The sequence below is a fragment of the Eumetopias jubatus genome, unplaced genomic scaffold (genome assembly GCF_037043125.1).
Source record: "Eumetopias jubatus isolate StellerSeaLion01/CBP00866 unplaced genomic scaffold, mEumJub1_p1.0 scaffold_12, whole genome shotgun sequence".
Taxonomy (NCBI): Eukaryota; Metazoa; Chordata; class Mammalia; order Carnivora; family Otariidae; genus Eumetopias; species Eumetopias jubatus.
Window position 1 is genome coordinate 2,085,292 of NW_028274818.1, and position 22,881 is coordinate 2,108,172.

The window sequence follows — 22,881 nt, forward strand, 5'->3', positions numbered from 1 at the left end:
TGCGCGCGCGCACACACACACACACACACAGAGAAAGGGGTGTCTGCATGAACACAACGTCACATAAAGACATCCACATACACACAGGTACACGCGGGCATATCTAACCCCTGACCCCCGCCCCATTCACCTCTGTACCCTGTCTGGCACGGAGCACGGCTCCTGGCCAATAACCAAACAACACACAGCACACCCGCTGGTGGAGGGACATGGCGCGCTCCATGCTGTGGCACAGAGCCACGGGCGGACCCAGGCTTTCAAGCCACCGCACACATCTCAGGGCCTCACTTACCAGATCTAAATGGTCCTCAGTCTGGGAGCGGAAATAAAACCAAGGGGGCGGTTCAGTCTGCGGCCTCTGCCCTCCCCTCACACCCCGGCCCCAACACCCGCCCCGTCTACCTCTTCACACATGAGCAGGACAGCTGTCCAGCCTGGGACAGAGCTCTTCGCTGTCCAGACCGACTCCAGAGAATGCCACATCCCAACATCCACCCGTTAGCAAACCTTCATCCTTCCGCTGTGGTGGCAAATCCCTCCCAACCTCCTCCCCGGCACAGAACCTTCTCTCCCACCTCCTGTCGCTTCCTCCTGCCCTTGTGGGTGGCACGTCCACGTTCCAACCTCTCATGAGGCCCTCTGGGGAGAAAGAGCTCCCGAGAAGTCCGGCTTCCACGGTCTCCCTCCGGCAGTCCCACCTATTGGCTAGCCTGCATCTCTCCTGCTGGAGGTTGGCTCTTCCCCAGCCCCAGCCCCTGCCCCTCGGTGCAGACACCCACTCACCAAGTGATGCATCAACCCCTTTCCTCCCTGGGAAGTGATGACCCTCAGGTCGGGCTTGCGGCTGGGGGCTCCAAGCTGGGCGCTGTGGGTGGGCGGGGGCGGAGACTTGGCAGGGATGCCCTTGTTGAGACTGTTGCCGTTGGTCACAGGGAGGAGACCAGGGGAAGCCCGGGCACTGACGTAGCCATTTCCTGAGAGGAGGAGATGGGGGTCAAAGGTCAGACACGGACCCAGCCGCCAGCCCGTGTGCCAGGACTCCATACTCAGACTCTGATCTTCCCCCAAAACCACCCTGTCCTGGGAGAAAAGGGAAGCCCCCTCCCTCCGGAATTACTGGTTATTCCCCTGCCTCTAAGCGACGTGTGCCGGAGTGGGGGCGGGGAGCACTGGAGCTGGATGCCGCAGTGGCGTCGCCTCACCCCCTTCCCTCCTTCTGGTCTCACAGACAGGGCGTCCAGCACCTCCCAATCCCACAACCTGCCCCGACCGCTCACAGGGACCTGGCTGCAGATAGGGAGGGCAGCCTGGGACTTGGGCCTCCATGAGGACCCCCGAGGCACCTCGACCACTCAGAGTGCAGCTTTGGCCAAGAGACGGGGGCCCATGACAGGATGCCCGTGGCTCTGGGGAAGACGAGCCATCCGCCGGTGGTGGTGCTGTCATTGGTCACAGGGGACTGATAACACAGCCACCACCAGAACGAGACTGGCGACGACCAGTGTCGTAACGACCTTGCGCATTTGCGCCACAATCCACACAGGGTACGATCTCACTTAACCCTCATGCTGACTGTGTGGCGAGGCAGACGGGACGTGCGTCAGCCCCGGTCACAAAACCGCAAACTCGAGGCCTGGTTGGCAGAGGCACAATGACTTGTCCAGGGCGACGCAGCTGCCTGGAAGCCATGCCAGGCCCCACCCGTGCTCTGCATGCTGGGCCTGAGCGCCTGGAAGGACCGTCATGGCCCTTCAGGTACTTCTCCAGCCCTCCGCGGAGAGGAAAGGGCGGCCACCATCCCTTCCACTTCCTGACCCCAGTGCACAATCACTGCCACAGAGACATTAGGTGGTGCCCGGGGCTAAACTGGGGGTTCTGAAGCCCAGAGAAGTGGGGCTGACCACAGTCCCAAGTGTCACCTTGCTCTGTCCCCTGGGAGCACACTGTTCCCCTGGAAGTGTGGGGCTGCCCTCATCCCAATTCCCAGATCACTCCGGGAATGGCAGGAATGTCAGCGTGACGTCAATGGTGACATTTGAAGTCACAGTCACCGGCCGGACAACAGCACAGGGCAGGGGAGAGGCCGTTGGCAGCTGGGGGTCTGTATGGGAGCGCGTCAGCAACACCGTGCACACCCTCCAGATCCCACCCAGATGCCCCCACTCGATGGGGAACACTTGCATCCTCTCCCCCAGCTGGAAATGTTGGTCCCTTCTTCCAGCTTGCCCAGGATTCCCTGAGCCCACATCTCTGATGATCGCCCACACCCATCAGGGCTGCAGACAAGCCTCAGGCTCGACTCGGGTCCTGGGACCTTCCTCCCGTCTCATCAGGGTCCCTCTTGGTCCCTGGGCCCGCGAGGCCGCTGAGAAGGCAGGCGGGCAGCCACACTCACCGACAGGGCTGGGGCAGGCTCCATTAGCACTGTTGAGGTCTCCCCCCAGCATGGCCCCTGGGGACAAACAGAACCACGGTTAGCTGGTGGGACAGCGCCTTCCACGGCGGGTCCCCGGACCGAACAGCGGGAGGAGCCCTGGTCCTTCCCTCAGGAGCCACACAAGCGAGCGGCACAAGCCGCGCGGGGCGAAGGGAGACGGAACCCCCCAAGTCCCCAGCACACCTCGTCCCCACCTCACCTGCGCTGGCCGGCCGCTGGGGCAGGCCCGGAGACACGCTGTTCCTCTGCAGTGCGGGCTGCTGGGGGGACAGGAGCCGCGGGTCCGTGAGGGATGACGTCACCAGGGAAGGGGTGACCAGAGAGCCGCTGGGGTTGCTGAACGGCAGTGAGCTCTGACTGGACACGGGCACCGTGACGGGCATGGCAAAGTTGGGGGCCGGCACCGCTGACTAGACAGAGGACGGCGAGGCGGGGTCAGGCCAGGCGCCGCCCCCACCCCGGACCCACTGTGCCCAAGAGAGGGCGGGCGCGGGTTCCTGTGGTCTCTGGGCTGTGTGTCTGAGGGCCCGCAGCTCGAGCCCTCTGCCCCGGGCCCTCTCAGAGGAAGTCTGCTGGAGGGAATGCTTTGGGATCAAGCTCTGGCCCAGAGAACGAGAACAGGCTCTGCTCATGGCGGATGGGACCAGGGACCCCCGAGGCCCCCAGTGGAGGTGGGTTAGTCCTCAGCCAGGCAGGACACACGGGGAGCAGGTTAGAGGGCCTGAATACAGACCCACGTGCACCCACACAGCTAGGGAAGGCCTGCACCGAGGGTCTCGGGCCGGGGGCGGCTGCGTAGGCCCCCGGGGACTCTGCCCTGAGAAGACCTGGACAAAGAACACAGCCCCTACTCTCCTGCCATCTAAAGCCCTCACGTCATCTACACACGCCTTGCTGGCGAGAGGGGCGCTCCAGGCCTCTCCCGGCCCGTGCTCCATCCGAAAGGAGTCCACAACCCAGGTCAGCGGTGCCTCAGTGGTCACCGCCAGCCCCGGCACGGCTCAGCGCGGGACGTGCGTCAGGGGCGGCCGGGGGCCGGCGCGAAGCCACACCATGCACCACGGGGAGACCGCTCCATGCGACTACTCACGGCCAGTCTATAACTCTGCATCATTTTATCAAACTCCTCGTCTATCTTTTTATACTTCTCCTCCGTCTGGGGGGTCAGGGCAAACACCTCGTCCACCTCGGGGCTCTCACACTCCCTGTGCTTCTTGTGCAGCGCCTGGGGGGGGGCCGGGAGGGGCCGACAGAGACACGGTGAGTGAGCTCACCCCGTAGCGCCGGAAGAGCCCGTCCAGCTCCTCGCTGGCGCGCCGGTACTTGTCCTCCAGCAGGGGGCTCTGCTCCAGCGAGTCCTCCCCGTCGGGCTCCGGGCTGTCACAGCCGTTGAAGCCCTTCTTCCTCAGGGTCTGCAACCGCACCAGGGCGTCAGCCAGCCGTTGGCAGGGGAGGAGCAGGGGCAGGGTCCCCGCCGCCCCCCTACTTTCTCCCCACCTCCTTCCTCTGGGTCCCCAGCATTTCCCGGCCATCCCCCTTCCCCGCCCCGCCGCACCATGTGAACGTGCTGGGTGGGGAGGCACCACCACGGGAGGGGGGTGGCGCGCCATGGGGCCTCAGGCCAAAGGCCCACCGCAAGGAATGCGCAACACACTTAGCAGAGACCCCTGCTTCCAAGGTGACAGGTGGGGAGGGGCCCTGGGGGGATGGGCTGGGGGCTGAGACCCTGTGGTAGCTCGGGGGGGGGGGGGGGGTGGGAAGCAGTCCAGGCTGGTGTTGCCCAGCCTGGTCCCTGGGCTCTGCTCACAGGAAGAGGGGGAGAGAAGCAGAGATGGAGACAGAGGGAGAGGAAGGAGGGGGAGAAAGGCCCAGAGAAAACCAGCGTTTATAGAGCTCCTGCTGCTGTCCTTGCCCAGGGGCCCACACCACACTGGGGCACTCCTGGTAGGTCTGGAGTAGACCCCAAACTTCCCTCTTCCTGCTCAAAACACCTTCACAGATACTTGGTCTGTTTGTAGAATAAATAACAAATGTATGTTTTCCATTCCAGTCTAGAGTAAATCTGTTTTCTCTATTGTAAGGCTAAGGTAACTTCCTCCAAATCGTGGAGTTCGAGTCCCTCTCCGGGAAGGCAAGCCTGTGGCTTCCCGGGCACCAGCCTCCCTGGCAGAAGTTCTGTTCCCTGAAAGCACGCACAGCCCCCGTGTGAGAAGCAGGAACCGGGCTGTCTTGTTCAAGTCCCACCACACCCTTCAAAGCTCACACTGGCCCCATTTCGTGGAGGTGGGCACCACGGCCCAAGGCCATGCGGCCAGTAAATGTCACCACTGGATTCCAAAGCCCGTGTCCTTCAACAGCCTGTAATGCTGGCTTTTTTTTGAAACAGAAAACTGAGTCCCAGGAACCCATAAAGGGACAGAGGCAGAGCAAGAGAGATGGAAACAAAGAGGGAGACAGAGACAGAGAGTCAGATGCAGGAACAGACCAAGGATGGACAAGGAGAGCAAAAGACAGAGAGAGAACCGGAGGGAAGACACAGCAGAGGATGTCCCGCCAGCCTGACAAGCATGAGCAAAGACGCAGCAGGCTGGGTGGACACCGGACTGGGTGGGGAGCGGGCCGGGGTGGGCACCGGACTGGGGGGGCACCAGACTGGGTGGGGAGCGGGCTGGGGTGGGCAACAGGCTGGGGGGTGGGTAACGGGCTGGGGTGGGCAACGGGCCAGGGTGGGGAGCAGGCCGGGGTGGGGAGCGGGCCAGGGTAGGGAGTGGGCTGGGTTGGGGAGCGGGCCGGGGTGGGCACCGGACTGGGGTGGGCACCAGACTGGGGGGGCACCGGACTGGGTGGGGAGCGGGCTGGGGTGGGCAACAGGCCAGGGGGGTGGGCAACAGGCCAGGGTGGGGAGCGGGCCAGGGTGGGGAGTGGGCCGGGGTAGGGAGTGGGCCGGGGTGGGCAATGGGCTGGGGTGGACACCGGGCTGGGGGGTGGGCAATGGGCCGGGGTGGGGAGTGGGCCGGGGTGGGCACCGGACTGTGTGGGCAGCGGGACATGGTGGGGAGCAGGCTGGGGGTGGACACCAGGCTGGGCTAGGCACCGGACTGGGTGGGGAGTGGCCTGGGGTGGGCAATGGGCTGGGGTGGGGAGCAGGTGGGGTGGACACCGGGCCGGGCAGGCGTGTACGTGCTGCGTGGGCCCACCTCGATGATGTCGGCATTGGTGCGGCTCTCGTGAGGCTCGTTGTACTCCGTGTACTTGAGCAGCACCTTGTCCATGTCGGTGCTGGCATACTGGAACAGCTTGTTGGAGTGGTTGAAGATGATGAGCGCGATCTCACAGTCACAGAGCACGCTCAGCTCGTACGCCTTCTTCATCAGTCCGAACTTGCGCTTGGTGAATGTCACCTGCAGGCGGTGGAGAGGGGGTGGCCCAGTCTGGCTCAGTCAAAGCCTGTCCTGGAGCCCCTGGCCCGGGGGAGAGACAGGCCAGCACCTCTCCGCCAACGCAGGACCAAGATGCAGCCTAGAGCGGCCTCACTGAAGGGAGAGGATGGATGGACAGAATTCCACACCTCTGTGCCAGGGGCTGTGAAGGGGTCGGGGAGGAAAACGGAAGGGCTTCTGGATCCTCCCCTGGGGGAGAAAGAGGGGGAGAATTCATCTTGGGGAACAGGGCGTGCCCAGGCATGGCCTGAGGCTTGTGTACGGTTCCTGGGTGGGAAGTGGGTGGGGGTTGGGAGTGGGGGACACACAGGTGCACCTGCTTACAGCAGCAGACGAGCCTTAGAGTTCTGGGGTACAGGGCTCCAAGAGCTGCAGGGAGGTGGGAGTTCCTCTCCTCCCAACTCAGTCCTTCCCCTTCCATAATAGCCTTCAGAGGCCCCCTCCTCCAGGTAGCCCTCTTGGACTGGCAGGAAGGAGTAGAGGCAGAGGCCAGCTCCCTGCCCTCACCCACTCTACATGGCTCCAAGACCTCCTCACCTGTCGGTTCCGCTCATCAGTGATTCGCTGGATCTGAATCTTTTTCCTCCCCATCTTCTCTGGGGATCCTCAGTGCTAGGGAGGGGAGGGGATTGCTGGGTAGCAGGTCTCGGCACGCCTCACACTGTGCTCATGAACAGCCTGGAACCAGGGCTCAGTTCATGGTCTGCAGGACACCTTCTGCACAGCGTCCTGGGAAAGGGGGGGGTCATGAGAGGACCGTCAGCCCCGGTGACCACCAGCACACCGGCCAGGCTCACAGCACCCCTGGGGCAGGCTGACGGTGTCCACCCCATCCTCAAGACGAGGAGATGGGGGTGCCCTGAGGCAATGGTGTGCCATGGCCAGGCACAAGTGGGCACTGACGCCCAGGGCCCAGGCCCTGGTCCAGGCTCTTTCTGTACCAACTCTGCTGCTCTTGGGTTCTAGATCACTCAGAGCTGGCTTCCAAGGGTCTGGGTCCTAGAGAACGCCCCAGGCCCTTTCCTCTCCCCAGAATCTGCCTGGAGTAGAGACATCTGGGTCCGCCAGCCACCCCTCTGGCCTAGAATGGTACTTCTGGTCCTGGCGCCTGGTGCGGAGAGCACCCACCGAGGCCACGCACGACTTCCACGGGGTACCTGGTGCCAGGAGGGGTGTGCTCTGGTGGCCGGGGCTCAGGAACACAGGGAAGGCTAGAGCCTGGGGGCCCAGAGTGGGGCTGGGGCTGCAGAGCCCCTCTCCCCCTCCCCCCAGGGCTGCTCCACCCCCATGTCACCCGGTGGGCCTCGGCCTCAAAGTTTTGTTTGAAGAAACGGTTCTGCTGCTTAAAATAAATAAACACACCAGCCTTGCAGAGCAGAGTCTGCGAACTTTTTCGGTAAAGGGGTCGATGACTATTTCGGGCCTTGCAGGCCATTCGCTCTGGACAACTCCTTGACGGCTCCTGCCGACAGCACGTAAACACGGAAGGGTGGTGGAACTCCACTACAACCAGATCTGCAACAACCGGCCCTGAGGTCATGGTCTGCCGACTCCCGCTTGGGGGGGGGGGGGGGCGACACGACAGGACAACGCGCTGCGTCCAGGACCCAAGCTCAGGCTGGGCAGCCCTTCCCAGCCTGGTTCACCCTGGAGCTCGGAGCAAGTACAGAGCCATTGGCGTGCACCAAGGAGGTTTCTGGCAGCCGGGCGGAGGCCTCCCCACCTCACGCACCTATAAATCGGCCAGGCTCCGCAGCCAGGACGGGAGTCGGAGCCCCCGCGCCACACAAGTCCAGGATGGGAGGGCGCGTGGGGTCAGAAGCCCAGCCTGACCCAGGAAATGCCCGCGCTCAGGTGTGGGCAGTGCCCAAACAGGCTGGGTGAGCCCTCGGGGACTGGAAGGGCCCGGGGTGGGATGGAGGCACACGATGACCCCAGGGCCCCTTGGGCTCTGTGAATCCAGGAGAATCAGAGGTGGAGCCTTCCAGGAGAGGGGGGAGGGGGCAGCGAGCAGGAGGCCGGCCATGCTTTCTAAAGCCACTCTGGGTCTGAGGAAGAGCCTTGTTCACAGAATCCAGCCCACCGCTCGAGACACCCCCATCCACAGAGGTCCAGGCAGAGACCCTACTGCAGAGTACAGGGAGGTGGGCTCTCACTGCCCCCCACTGGGTAGAGGGGACAGGCACGTCTATCATTTGAAACCCCCTAACCCCCTCCCCCAGCCCCCACTTCCAGGGGCTGCTCAGTTTTCCTGGAGCCTTTCCAGCCCTGCTCAGCCATGGCCCCCAAGGTACCACAGTAGATGCCGAAGTTCAACCTTGGCCTCTCGGCCACAGGGGGCAGGGGAGAGGGGAGGCAGGGAATCTGTGGACTTGGGAGGAGCCAGAAATACCCCTTCCCACCCTGCCCCATCACCAGGCCTGTCCCTCAGTTTCTCCCCAGCCCAGCTGGAAAGAGAGTGTCTGCTCTGTCCTGAGATCTTCAGGAAACAATGCCACTCCCTCACAACTAGAGGGATCCCCCCTCCCCCCCCCCCAGAGAGGGGTCCCAGAACCTCTTCCTCTGTTCCTTGTCCTCAAGGTGCTCTATGGGCCCTGGGCCTCCTACTGTCCCCCCTCACACACCCCTGGCACAATACCAACACAGCCCAGGCAGCCCTGAGTGGTCCAGCAGCCACCCCATTCCTGCCTAAACCCCTATCTCTGCCAAAGCCCCACTTGGAAGGCCCCAGCCCAAGGACTTCAGCCCCCCGCTTCCCAGTGCAACCCCAAAGCTGTGGTTTTCAGAGCCACGGTGGCCCGGGCTCCCAGGGAGGGTGGAGAGGGCACGCAGAGGACAAGGGGGCCCCGAAGACAGCTTTGTCACAGAGCCTCTCTGGCCTGGCCTTGTGTGAAGGCTTTCACTGCCGTACTCCCATGCTAGAGCATCCACCTTCCCTCCATCACCCAGTTTCCTAGCTCCCTCTCACCACCTTTTGTGCAGAAGCAAATTCTCGCTGAGATGTAGCTTCTATCAGGTTCGGGCCACTTCTGTCTCTTCCTTCAAGTGGGGAGAGAACCCTCTCTGTGCCCTCGTGGCCCCTGCAAAGTCCTTCCTGCAGTCCGACCTCGTTCCCTTGGTTCAGGGCACCCTGTCCTTCCCTTCTGGCACTTCCCACCACCGTACACTAGTACCACTCCGTGCTTCTACTCAATGCCTGGCTCCCCAGGAGCTGGAGCTTCACGAGAGCAGGATCCACAACTGCCCTTTGCACCACTCCACCCCCTGTGAGGAGGAGCTCGGGAAATGTCTGCTCCAAGAAGGGGCTTGTGGTCTAACTCGGGTCAGTGCCACTGCAGGACCCACATCCTGCCCCTCTGCCCCTGAACCTGGACGTTTGGACACCACCGACCAAACCACTCCAAGCAGGCCTGCCTCTGCAGGCCAGGCCTCAACCCGCCCCATCCTCGGGCTGTCTGGTGCAGAGGGTGAGACTCTAAAGTCTTCTATGGAGCAGCCCAGAGCACATGGAGATGGAGAGGATGGGGTTGCTTAGGCAACTGTCGCCTGGCAACCGGCTCCCTGGCTGATCTCCTACACCCCCCCACCCCCGCTTCATGCTGGGGGAGCTGGGATGCAAGAGGGATCAGGACTGAGGAGACAGGGAAGCCACAGAGACCCCCCCCCGCCCTGCCCCCAGCATCCTCTGACCAGAGGGGAGTCAGCGATGAACAGACCTACGTGCCTGTCCATCCCAGTCTCTGCCAGGGTAGCCCCCAAGTGCTTTCCTAACTCCACGTTTCCCAGGCCCCCTGCCCACCACCGCTCCCTACCTCTGTACCAACACTACCAGAGGACGAGATGCCCCTGCCTTGGGCAGTCCCTCCTCCTATCTAACCAGGAGCCCTCCTACAGAGCAGACCGAGCCTGCAATAATCTCTCTCGCCTTCTATCCACTCTACCCACTCTACATTGCTGCAGCGTCGGAGAGCCCCAGGGCGAGAACAGGAACTCACCACTGACTTTGGAAGAGGGCGGCTGGGGCCTGGGTGGGCACCCTGTCCAAGCTGTGGAGGCCCACCCCGTCCCACTTCCCTCCTACTCAATTAGGAAGATCCTAATGAACACCTGGACCTCCTTAATTAGCCCCCTGCCTAATGACCTAACCAACTGCCCAGAGCCAGAGGCCTGGGCATCTGTTCTCCAGACGTGCACCTTTTCCCCCTGGCCTGGCCCGCCCCCATCCCTCTTCTCCTTCCCGGTCCTCTCCTCCTCTAGGAAGCCCTCCCAGACCTGACTTTTGGCTGTCTCTCCAGGGCTGGAGGGGGATTAGCAAGATGCGATGGACACAGGGGGTTGGCTAGGATGGCTTTCCGGCTCCGATGGCCCCGCGGCCCGCCTGACCTCAGCCACAGCTATGACTCCTTGGGCTGGTGGCAGCTGTGTCACCAAGTGTAGCCCCTGGAAGGCTCCGCAGCTTCTGCTTCTCCCACTCAAGGCAGTGCTGGCCAGACAGAGCTGGGCAGGGTGGGCCTCCTGGGGGCAGGGAGTGGGGACAGAGAGAGCAGGGGGGCTGGGGGGAGGGCAGCTGGGCTGAGCCCTAGGGAGGCAGGCCAGACCCACCTTTTTTAGGGAAGAGTGGTGGCAGAGAAGCCTCAGCAAATGGAGAACAGAGAGGACACAGGGCTGGAGAGGCTCATCTGACAACACCCTTGACAAGGAGGAGGGGCTGAGGGAACCAGACATGGTGGGAAATCCAGAGCGACCCCGTGGACAGCCATTTGTCCAAGCTGGGATCCAGACCCAATAGAAACCTGTGGGTTGTATTTACATGCAAATGAGGTGCAAACATTATGCAAAATGTACCCTAAAGGGGGGTCTCAGGCTGGAGGGGGCATGGGAGAAAAAAACAGGCCCCTGCCTCCCCCAATTTAACACCTCTTGGTACCTGAGCAATATTCAAACCATTCTCGGGTTTCAGAATGATGCTATCTCAGTTCCTGTGAGGGCGGCCTGGGGCCAGTGGGGAGAGTGCGGGCCGGCGGTCAGGGTGGCCTCCTGGAGCTGCAGCTGTGTCGGGCTGCCCTTCCTGGGGAGCCCAGAGTGTCTCCTAGCTCCTCTCCTACTCCCCCGTGGCCCCCACACCCTCCCACCCACACCCGCCAGCCGGCGCCCAGCGGCTCCCGGTGCCCAGGAACTGGAGGGCATCTGCTTCCAGAGCTGCTGTACCGATGCAGGTCAAAACGGAGCAGGGGCCCAGAGAGGCTGAGTGAGCAGCCTCCTGCGCAGAGCACTGGGCTTCCACCCCGCTCTCTGCATGGCGAGAGAGGCAGCCCTCATTAGGCAGGCCCTCCGTCCCTTCCTCTCAGGCTGCTCCAGGCCGCAGGCTGGGTACTGGAGGGGAAGGCAGGAGGCGCCGGAGACAGCTGTCAGCCCTCCTCCGCCCCTTCCCCGTGGCTGGGCTGCAGGGCATGAAATAGGCAGCAGGCGCTGGGGGAGGGGGTGACAAGCCAATCCACCTGTCACCCCCACAGTCAGGCGGCCTCAAGCAGCCTGCTCACTAACGAGGGAGGAGGCGTGGGTGAGGCAGACACAGAGGAGGGTGGTAGAGGGGGACAGACCCACAGACCCGCGAGTAAGAGAGGCCAAGAGGCCAAGAGGGAGGCCGAGTGTGGGGTGCAGGCAGAGACAGACAAGGAGAGGGCCAGAGCAGAGAGGGCGAGGCCCGGAGCCCAGACTCAGAGGCAGCCCGACTGTGCCCCAGCGCTGGGCTGGGCGCGCGGCACGACCGGTGGGACGCCAGGCCTGCCCTCCGAATACCTGCAGTCCAGCCAAGAGACAGAGCGGGGGGGGGGGGGCCGGGGGGGGCAGGTCCCACTGAGGGCGAGGGCATGCGGGCTCCTGAGGGCAGGCAGGCCCCCACAGTGGGCAGAGGGGAAGCCCAGGAGCCCTCTCGGTCCCCCCACCCTAGCCCGGGGCTCACAGCCTTCAGCCTCTCCCCTCGAAGCAGAGACACACTGAGGTGCACTCTGGAAGATGGTGTGGGAAGGCGAACCCCAGCACCAACACGCAGGGCCCAGGCAGAGGGTGCTGGGGTTCACAGCCCCCGGGGTACACACAGGGGGCCTTCCTCCGCAATCTCTGAAGTCCTCGGAAGCGGGAGCAGTGTCCCTCGCCCCCACCCGCCCAGCCCAGTTCTCACGCCCCCAGCCTGCTCCCCCCACCGCTCCCCTGCTCCTCTCTGCTGTCCCTCTTCCGTTCCACGCCCCTCCCCCAGCGCAGGGCAGCCGCTTCATTCAACCCAGAGTCCCAGGGTCTGCTTTCACAGGCACCGGCGATCCCCGTCCCCATCCCCAACCTCCTCCCCTCAAAGTTCTGTCTGGCAGGCTCCCTTCCCAAACCCCTGGTTCCCACCATCTTCCCCTCCCTCGGGAACTCCCCTCCCCCCAGCCCAGCAGCCTCAGGGCTGGGCAGGGGCTATTTTTAGCCTGGGCACTGAGCTAATTTTAACTCCCCGACAGGGACCTGGGGGCAGGCTGGCGGGCTGGGGGGAGGGGGAGGACCAGGCCGGGAAAGCTGGGCCCAGGGCAGGGGTGGTCTCAGGTCCCAGGTGCCCAGGAAGGCGAGTGGAGACAGGCACTGCAGCCTTGGCTGAAGGGACAGGAACGGACTTGCCAGAGGAGCACCCCGCGTGGCCAGCTTGCTGGGCACCCTCCCTGCAGCTTCCGCTGGACACCTCTCCAGAGCCCCACCCCAGGCTTCCCGCCGGGACAAATCCCCTGGGATGGGGTCATCCTGTTCTCTGCCCAGGAGATGCCTCTCCAGTGAGGGTCTGTCTCCTGAGCCTCCTCCACTGCCTCCCCGCCCCAGCTTGTCCTTCCTGTAGTCTAGCTCCCATCCTTCCTGCAGTGGCCAGAGTGTGTCCAGTGCCCGCCAGAGGCGGCAGCCAGCCCACCCCCCCAGGCTCCAGCACCGCCTACCGCAGCTCTGGCCTTCCCCTGGCGGCCTCTGGGCCGGCTCCTAGGAACCACCCCTCACCCCAAATCCTCACAAGTTTCTGGAGCCACTGGGCCTGATCTCAGGAAGAATCTGGGGTAACAGGAGATTGAATTCTAGCACAAAAGGGGTGGGTGTGGTTGGACAACAAACAGCCCAGGGAAGCATGGGGTCTTTGGGCAGGGCTTCTGGATGCCTGGGTTCTAGTGCTTGCTCTGGTCCTAAATGACTATGTGACCGTGAATAAGTCTCTGCCCCGCCAGGTGTAACCCCACTGGTCAGTACGATGGGTTGGGTGGAGGGGAGCAGGTACCCGAGTGCCCTTCTAGCCAGGACATTTGTTTCCTGTGCTCCTCAGAGAGGCCCAAAAGGAAGGGAGGTCAGGAGCGGGTTCCTCCATGGGGAGGTGAGAGAAGACATGGCCTGGTTCGGCCCACTGCCCTCTAGCCTAGGGGGAAGGACAGTGTGGGGGGGTGGATGGGGCTGCTAAAGGCGGAAGGTGCTTTCTGAACAGTAACCCTCGTTAACAGATGGCAGAGGGTTGAGAGAGGCTCATGGCCCGCCAGGGCGGGTACCAGGTGGGGCACACCAGGGCTCTGACTGCAGAGATCCAGCCACCCCAACCCCAAACACACCTGGAATGCCTATGAGACCCAGGGCTTGGGTAGTGACTGTCCCCCGAGGTCACGGTCATGGTCATTAGTGCGGCTGGTTCTGGAACCGAAGCCTGAGCCTTGCTTCAAGCTCTACCCGGGAGACTGATCTGTAATGACTCACTACCACCATTTGCATGGCGATTTGCATAGTGTCTCTGACCCTATTCCATCAGGCTCAACTTCCCATTCCAGGAACTGGGCCACCCCCACCCAGCACACCTAGGCACTTAGGATGGAGTTCCCGGCACCTTGTCTAGAAAGCATCCCTGAACCAACAGAGAATCCCTGGGGTACTGTCTAAACTCTCAGTCCCACAGGGCCCTCTGCTCTTGTCCCTCCTCTGAGTGGGGTGGGAGTGTGACCCTGAGACGGAAGCGAGCATCGGAGAGAATGGCGGCTGCCTGGGGGGCTCCCAGTAGACAGAGCCCGCGCCTTAGTGCCCGGACGGGGGCGGCAGGAGGACGAGAGGAGACGGCCTCGTGCAGCACACAAGACACGTGCTAGGCTCAGAGAGGACGGCCCAGGGCTGCACTTTTGGCCTCAAAGTCGTCTCTGGGGCTCAAGTCCGCTTTGTTAGAAGTCACCCAACCAAGCAGGGGCAGCTGGTAAGGTCTCGGGGAGCACGGAGGCCCCGGCACAACGCTCCAACCAACGGGGACTGGAAGGCAACCCGTCCCCGGGCCTCCCCGAGGAGGTCGTCTGCGTGTCCAGTCAGAGCAGCACCCCTGGCAGCCCTGCCCTGGCCGGGTGGTCTGCTCTCCCACCGCAGCCAGTCCTTCCACTCGGGTCATCTAGATGAGAGTGGTGGCCGGGAGGCCCCTGGCCATCCGAAGCGGTTGGGACGGTTAGTGTGTCACCTTCTACCTCCCCACCCAACTTCCCTCTGGGGTCTCAGGAGACAGAAGTGAAAGTGGCAGCTGGGGCCTTGGGGGCGGGTCAGCTTGAGAGCCGTTGGTGAGCATAATGCCACCAGCGTCGCGTCTGGGCTGCCCGCCACGACAAGCGGGTGGGCTGATGGTTAGAGCAGGGGAGGAACTTCCCATGGAAATGAGGGCATGGGGTAACTATGGAGTGCAGGCCCCCGAGCGAAGGAAGAGCAGGCTGAGAAGGAGAAAGGAGACAGCAGGGCAGGAGACGGGCCTCTGAAGGACGCTCTTCCAGGGCGGCGGTGGGACGCTTCCTTCCCGTGCACAGAGCAGAGGCAGGTGGCGGGGTCTGGGCCCTGGCTGCCAGAACGGGAAGGCGAGGAGAGAGCACACAAGGCCCGAGGCCCGGGCCCTCACCCGGGGCAGCACCCAGCCTGACGGCAAGGCAGCTGGAGGGTCAGGCTGTGAGTGCCCACCTACAGTCACAGACGGGGCCCAAAAGAGGCCAATCCAATCAGAGGAAGCAAATCCTCCTAGAGACATCATGACCTCAGGGAGCCACCGAGGATTTAAAGGGGCCGCTCAGGGCGGTGGCTGGGTCTCCTCCTGACTCGAAGGACAGTCCTCTAAGCCCCTGGCAGGGGAGGGCGGGCAGGGCGGCTGCGTGGGCCTGCCGAGGCGGCCAGCCAGGCAACTCTTACAGGATTAGCTCGCTGCTTTCAGGAAAGGTGCCAGGTGAGGCTAAGATGCCCAGCCAGATGGATGGGGCCCAGGCGGGTGGGGGGGTACCTCTACACAGCTACACAAACCCTTGCCCCTAGATTCAATTCACAGCCCTCCCTTTCGTGAGTGGACTGTGCGAAGACCCCCGGCTATCAACCAGCTTTCTGTGCCTGTGACCTGGCACCATCCTGGCTCTGAGTGGGGAAGTCCTGCCCACTGTCTACTCTCAATCCTTCTGCCACACTTTACAAGCGACCCCCCCCCCCCGGCCCTGCCGCGAGCCCCAGGGAGCAGGTGAAGGGACCAAGGGGTTCCTACTCTCCCTGCTGGCCAGCCCCTCACGCCTCACCCCTGGGCTGACAGGTGGGAGAAACAAGAGGAAGCAGCTGGGCCAGGACACCTGTCCCCACCCGGTCGGTCTGGGCCCCACGGGCCTGCGGCGGGTGCAGAGGGGAGTGGGCAGAGAGGCGAGCAGCTGTGGGGGCCGAAGGAAAGGACCTCAAAGGTCAAGGAGAGATGTGACTGGAAGGCCTAAAGCCCCCCTTTCAGGCTCAGCGCTTCCTCCAGGGCCACCCCCAACCACTGTCCCTCACCCGTCACAGAGCACGCTCATGCTTTAAGGGCAAAAACTCGAGGTCCGAGGTCATCTGCGCCATCTCCTTGCCTCCGTGTTACTTGATCCAACCAGAGCCTGGAGCAGGAAGACTCCAGAAACGAGACAGTCCACTCCCCTCCCCTCCCACCCCCACCCAATGTTTTCTGAATGTTTTCTCTCGAGGTTTGGGGATGAGCTCCTTACTCCTTGTTCTCCCAACCCTCAACCCCAAGCATTTGCTGGCGGGGGTGGGGCGGGGAAATCGTGAGGAATAAGGAAGCAAGCAGCCAGGGGATCTGCTAAGACTCAGGGGGAGGTGGAGGTGGAGGGAAGGCTCTGAGGCAGGGAGACAGCTGGCTGGGGAGTGTCCCCGGCCCATGCCAGAGTCAGACTGAGCCCCTGGCCTGGAGGCCCCCCGCAGGGCCGGCTCAGGCAGCTCCCACACACCAGGTCCTCGCTGGGACACTGCCTGCCCCCACCCCACCTTCTGGGCGGCTGCCTGAGCCAGCAAGTCCTGGGCCAGGCTGGAGCTGGGGTCTAGAAGAAAGGAGGCTCTCACTTCCCAAGCACCTGCTCTGGAGGGCCCCACATTTCCCCCACTGACCCTCCTTCCTTTCCCAGGGGAGGCGGCTCTTTCTGTCACCTGCAGTGAGGAGCAGAGGTGGGCTCACTGCAGGTCGGGGCTTCCCTCCCTCCCCCTGGGAGTCTGAGCAATTCCTTCCAGGACAGTCCCAAACTTCGGGGCCTGGGCAGGCTCCTGTCAGCCTCTCGCCTTCAGACCAGCCTGAGCTCACGCTAGCCGCGCATTACAGCCAGCTTGAGAGGGGACTGGCAGGCGTCACTTGGTCCCTTTTCTGGGGGCTTTCTCCCATGGCAGTCCATCGGGGTACGATACCTTCTCAGGACACCAAAGCAACATCTCCCTCAGCTGCCCTCAGGCAGGGACTCCTACAGGTTTGCACTTCCCTTAACGCCCCGTCCTCGCCCCCCGCGCCCCCTTCCCAGGTCTCTCTGGGTCTCCTGCTCCCCTGGACCCTTCCCTTAGCGGCAGACAAAGCCCCTAACACTTCCCAACTGGGGAAGAGGGACCAAGGTCTTCCCGCTCCAGCTGGATCACGTGACGTGGAGGCAAGGGATGGCGTGGATGACCCCCTTAGCAAATCACTTAAGTCTCTGACTCAGTTCCCCAGTTATAAAAAACAGTTATGCCAGGAAACCAACGAGTCTTCATACGTTCCCGTGCCCAGCACAGAGCCTGGCACACAGGGCGCGATGAACAGAAGCTTCCTTCCTCCAGTCCCCAGGGATCTCAAGAGCTTTAGTGTCAGGTCTCCAAAGTAAGAGCGAATGGGGTACTGCCCATGGCGGAGGTCCCCTGACCAGAGGGCAAAAACATCTCCTTTTCTATATGCTTCCCTGGTCTGCCCAGCTCCCCGGGGAGTGGCCAGAGCACCCAGCCAGAGGCACCAAGCCAAGGTCAGTGACCAGGCCTAGAGCCCAGAGCCTCCTGGGAGGGTGAGCTTAAATGAGTAAATATGGTCCCGCCTGGGTGTGGCCAGCAGCAGGCTGAGCTCTGGAGAAGCCCCTCCCCTCCCAGCCTACAGCAGAAGGGAGAGAGCTCGCCCAGCAGGCACAGCCGCCTCCCCACTCCTGCGAAGGCTCACAGGGTCCTGTGCACAGTCTGTGAGCATATCCTCTGGTCTCCATGCCAGCCAGGACCAGCCAGAAGCATGGCTAGGCTCCCAGGAAGGGGAGGTTGCAGCCACAGCCTCAGGAAAAGGAAAAAGCAGATGCCAAGGGCCTTGGGGACCCACCCCCCAGGCCAGGGATCTACCCCACAATGCCCGAGGGCTCAGATGCAACCTTGATACATCGGGTGGCCTTGCTCATCAGAGTGAATGGGGAGGGAGACAGAGACTACGGCAAACCATCAGGCCTCCCAGGTGCTCTGATGGCCACCAGGCTAGTGCGACTCCTGTCCACCTGGAAAGCTGACTTACCCCAGGGCACGTGGTCCATGGGCGGGGAGGGGGGCGGAGGCGGGGCGAGAGCCACGGCCACGGGGAGGGGCCCTGGGGGCGCTGCAGGGGCAGTGATGGGAGTCAGCCAGCGCTCCTCGACTGGCAAAGCCACGCTCTAGGGCTGCCCATCTGTGGTCTAACCTCAATCCCTCCTGCTCCAGTCAGCCCTCCCTCTTCCAAGTTCTTGCAGGCCTCCGCCTCCTCGCCCCTGGTCCCCCACCCATCCCCAGCCTCCAATCCCTTAATCATCTTCCCATGCACTAGCCCTCGCCCCCCGCAGGGCAGCAGCGTGCTCCGTGGGCGTCTACATGCCCGTGTGTATGTGCTTGCACACCTTCATGCACATGTGCTACTAAATGCTGGGGACCTGCCGGGTGCGTCTGGGCACGGCAGTCTGCACAAGACCCTACCCAGCACCCCTCGGTGGGCTCCAGGACAAACTCTCCTCAGCCTCAGGCAGGGGGGCAGAAGAGAAAATAAATACCCCATCCCCACCAGGCCACTGCTGGAGGCCTTTCAGAAAGCAGAGCCACCAAGAATGGCTAGAGAGAAAGCACTTTGAGATCCCCACGTTTCCTAGGCCGAGTGAGAGCCACCCCTGTCCCCTCATCTGGCGCCACCGGTAAGTTCTGCCTGAAGTCTGAGCTCCGTCCTGCCCGCTGCAGTGGTGGGCAGATGGACCGGCACCAACCACAACACAGTGAGGTGTCCAGCTTCCCACACACCGACTACTAGCACCTCACGCCTCCCCCTCCCACCATGAGTAAGTCACCAAACTGGGACAGAAGGACAGACGGTTGGCCGGACTCCGGCCCCATGACTGCTCATAAAAGCCACCGGCGATTACAGTGATGCTGAGGTGATGCTGGCCCCTGCCACCTCCTCCCTCCCTGTAAAAAGCCAGGGGCCACAGGGAGCCCAGAGTCCCAAGGGGTGGGGAGAGCCCCCTCCACAGTGCCACACGATCCAGACCCTGACCCCCGATGATGGACTCGAGGCCCACGTCCGACCCGAGGCCGGGCCTCGGTTGGCCACCCCCACCACCCCTCTTCTCCAGTGAGGCCCCCGCCTTCTGGACCAGAAGGGCACAGACGCCAGAGGCCTGGCTCCAAATACAACCAGGGAAATGCTGGAGCCGCCCATTCGTCCTGGACACGCTTGCTCCCACACAGGCACATCAGTGGGTGGCAGACTGTCCGACACAGGGCCCACCCACACCAGGCCAGGGTAAGCACGGAGATTCTGGACCCGGGGCCGACCAGGGAGGGCAGGTGGCCCGGGCGCTGGAAGGTTCGCAAGACGAGCAGAAGGCCAGGCCTCTCTGGGGGCACAAGGGCTAGGGATGCCCGCAACAGAGACCTGCCCAGGGCAGGGTCAGAGGAGGGTGGGAGAGGCGAGGTCACAATCAGTGAGGGTCGAACCTAAGGCCTCATCTTCCCTGGGCCCCGAAGGGCCCTGGAGGGCCTCCCCCAGCCTCCTTGCCACCAGTACTCCAGACCCCCCTGGGGATTCTACCCTCCACCTTCTTCCCCCATCACACCTCTCAGGAAAGACCAGGAAAGATTAAAAAAAGAAAGAGAGAGAGAGAGAGAGAGAGAAAGAGAGAGAAAAAAGAACACCCTGCAGGAGAAAGATTATATAACAGCAGTCGGAAGCCTACCCTATCTCCCGGTCTGTGCGAGGAGCCTGGAGCCAAGAGGGGCAGAGCTGGGACGCCCAGGCCCCTCCAGCCCAGGAGCGCGGGCACAGAGCACAGTGGGCAACGGGCGGTACGTCCGAGCTAGTCTGGGTCCTGGTCCTCCACCACCTGGCCAGGCCGTGGCTACAGGAGACAGAGCTCCAGCCCAATCTCTCACGCTCATCCCCCAACACAAGGGTCAGGATGCTCTCTCTGCCTGGGGCCTGCTGCTCCCCTTGGACCAGGGGTTCCAAGAGCAAGGACCGTGTCTTCCCTCTCATGGCCTCTCCCTACTATGGAGCCATGCCTGAAGGATTGGCACTTCGACGAAAGCCCTGACACAGAGCTGCTGTGTGATTTCAGGTAAAATGCTCAACCTCTCTGGTCCCTAGAGGAGTGGGAGTGAAAACCCTTCCTTTTCCCAGAGAAGCCAGAGAGCCCTCACTTACGAACGTCCACACACACACAGACGCGTGCACACAGGAACACAAGCACATGGAGAGTCTGCTGGGGGGCAGGGAAACACGACGAAGAGAACAGGACCACTGAGACCCAAGGGTCCAGATGCCTGTCCTGGGGCAAACTGGGAAAGAGCCACACGTAAGCTCTAGGGTTCCCCAATCACCCCACGTAAACAGGTCCTCAGCCACCCTCCCGCGGATCCCACCCCACCCCCATCTCCTGCCCAACACACTGGGAAACCACAGGAAGGAAATTCATTCCCAGGCAGGCCGTGGGAGCTGGGACAGCCAGGCGAAGTCCTGGGGCGGGTGTGACCCGGCGGCCACAGGCGGGCTGGACATCTGTGGACACTGACATGTGCCTCTTCAACGCTCTCCTTGGCTACCAAGGCTTCCCCGTTGGGGGTTTGAAGACCAGTGGGAGGTGGACAGCTCCCTAACTTCAAAACACCCAATCTCGAGCTGGCCTGGGCTCCCCTCCTATCTCGAGGCCAGAGCAGCCCAAGGTCACCGCCCCAGACGGCAAACTTCCCATAGTCCAGGCTGGCCCCTGAATTGCCTAGCAGACCCACCAAGGGGATGGGGGAAGGGTGGGGGAGGGCCACCCCCAAAACCAAAGAAACCAGGCCAACAAGGAGACCTCAAAAAGGGGACTGGGCACAGGGAAGGGGAGCAGAGGATCCACCCACTGTACCCTCCCCCAAACCACCAACAATGCCCTGTTTAAGAGGAGGTACAGAGAGCCTCCCACTCAGAAGGACAAACCTGGGATAATCTAGTCAGTGGCTGCAAGAGTGCCCACACCCAGGAGCCCTCCCCACGTGGGGAGGGACCTCCAGAGGCTGTCCAGAGGTCGGCTTGAACCACTAAGGAGAAGGGGCCTTTCCTCTCATCCCCGAGACCCAAACCCGACAGGAGGGGGCTGCCATGGGGGCGAGACACAAGACCCACCCTGGTCTCCTTGGACTTCCCTCCCCAAAAGCCCCCCAAACACTCCCTCGACCCCCACTCCCAGACCAGTTCAGCCCGCCATCGGTGGAGAGAGGGACTGGAGAACTCTTGCCCAGATGTCGAACAGCTGCAAACTTCTGGCCAGGGTTTCTCCAACTGGGGCTGCTGACAAACCAGAGTGGGGGTCTCGGAATGCGGGTGGGAGGTCCCAAGAAAGGGTCGCGCGCCCACCTCCGTGGTGACTCGGCGTCCCAAGTCCACAGGCACCCGGCAATCCCGGGCCCGGACACACACACACTCACACACCCCAACCCACCACCCCGGTGTCATCTGAACAACGTCCCCCCTCCCTCCCCCGCTTCCCAAACAGCTGCGGCTCCCCCCGCCCCCACCCTCCCGCCGCCCTCCCAGGCCCCCTTCTGCACCATTTCGGGCCAAGGAGGAGTGAACAGGCGGCGCGAGGAGGGAGAGGGAGGGAGGGCCGGCTGTTAAAATGTCAGTCGCTCCCGGCTGTCACCGGAGACCCCCCCTGAGAATGGCGCCCCTTCCCGGACCACTCGCAGGCCGTCGTAACCCCCCGATACCCACAGACGGGCGCGCTCCCAAGCGCGGGTCCCCACCCCGACCCCGACACGCAGGGGAATTAGAGCCCCCTGCACTTGTCCCCCGGCCGAGTCTTCTACACAAACAAGCAGCCCCCCACGTAGTCTCCCACCGACGCCGCACAGAAACAGCCAGCTCCGCGAGTTCCTCCCACCCGGGGGCCACCCCATCCCACCCCTCAGGGGGACGGTCCAGACCACCCTCCACCCCAACCCCAGGACGGGGTGGGGGAGGGGGCCTCTTAAAGCGGCAGACGCATTATTTTTCCCTACTCACCGGCCCCGCTGGGGGAAGGGGGTGTCACGGCTGGGAGGGGTGGCCCTCGCCCCCGGTCCGGGGGATCTTCAACACCGGGCAGCCGCAGCTCCGGACGGGGGGGAATAACAAATGAGGCCGGCGTCCGCGCGGGCCCTGGGCGGCGCCGGGGGGCCTGGGCCCCCGCCGTGGGCGCGGGGGCGGGCAGGCGCGCGGCGGGCAGGGGGGACCGGGGCCGAGCGCCCGAGACGCCTCGGCGTTGTTGATATTTTGCTTCCTTCCTCCTTTCGGGCTCCAAAGGTAACTCCTCCAGCCCCCGGGAGTCGAGGCCGACGTAGGCACAGCTCAGCCTAGCTTGAGGGGTGGGACCCGGAGCTGATGGACAGGCAGGGAGGCCAATGGGAGGAGCCCGCGCCGGCGGGGCGGGGCCGGGGGGGGCGGGCCTGGCCGCGGCCCCGCCTCGCGCCTCCCGCGGCCGGCCGGGCGGGCCGGGCGCCCCACCCACCGCCCTCCAGGCTAGGCTGCGGCGCCGGGAGCGGCGGATCCCTCCGCCGGCCGGGAGGGGAGGGGAGGGGAGGAAAAAGGAGGGGGGCCGGGCCGGCGGCGCGGAGAGGCGAGGCCAGGCGCCCGCGGAGGGACTGCCCGCGCGAGATGCCCCTCGGTGCTGCTGCCCCCGTGCGCTCCGCGCGGTCCTCCCCGGAGGCTCGGCGGCCGCCGCGCACTGGCACACGCGAGCGCGCCCCCCTCGGCCCCCAAGCTCCCGGGAGAGTTGGAGGTGGCCGTCTAAGTAGACAAATTCAGGGTAGACGCTAAATGGCGACAAGACTCCGTCTCCCCCACTGGGTGTGCGCCGAAACCCCGCGGAGAGGAGCATGTTCGCGGCCGGGGGTTACCTGGGGAGCTCGCTCGCTCCTCTACCTGTGTCGGGCCCCTCCCCTCCCAGGCCCGGCTCGGCAGACGCCCAGCAATTTAAAGCGACAGCTCATAGTTCTGGGGTGACCTAATCCCCAGTGCCTGCGGCCCCAGAGCACTTACAGCCGAGGGGGGCAATTTAAAGGGGCGGGACCTTAATTTCCCCCAGCACAGGAAACGCCCAAAAGCATCTTATTAAAGAAGCCGTAGTAGCTCTTAAAAAAAAAATTAAAATTAAAAAATCCCTAGTTGCCCCGGGGCGTGGTGAATCTTTACGTGCCCTACAACAGGAGTGCAGTGCCATGCCT

General features: G+C 63.4%; 1 protein-coding gene across 2 annotated transcripts in view; it reads right to left on the minus strand.

Moving 5' to 3' along the window:
* The window catches only part of MEF2D (myocyte enhancer factor 2D), a 30,917-nt gene extending 8,910 nt beyond the window's left edge, over window positions 1-22,007 (minus strand). For both annotated transcript variants that reach the window (XM_028090089.2, XM_088017127.1), the window contains exons 1-7: window positions 21,683-22,007; window positions 6,415-6,606; window positions 5,635-5,838; window positions 3,712-3,849; window positions 2,637-2,847; window positions 2,396-2,452; window positions 784-974 (exon numbers count right to left, since the gene is read on the minus strand). In XM_028090089.2, coding sequence (XP_027945890.1) covers window positions 784-974; window positions 2,396-2,452; window positions 2,637-2,847; window positions 3,712-3,849; window positions 5,635-5,838; window positions 6,415-6,468 — 855 coding nt within the window. In that variant the 5' untranslated portion in view covers window positions 6,469-6,606; window positions 21,683-22,007. The remainder of the gene's footprint in view (window positions 1-783; window positions 975-2,395; window positions 2,453-2,636; window positions 2,848-3,711; window positions 3,850-5,634; window positions 5,839-6,414; window positions 6,607-21,682) is intronic.
* Window positions 22,008-22,881: the final 874 nt, after the last annotated feature.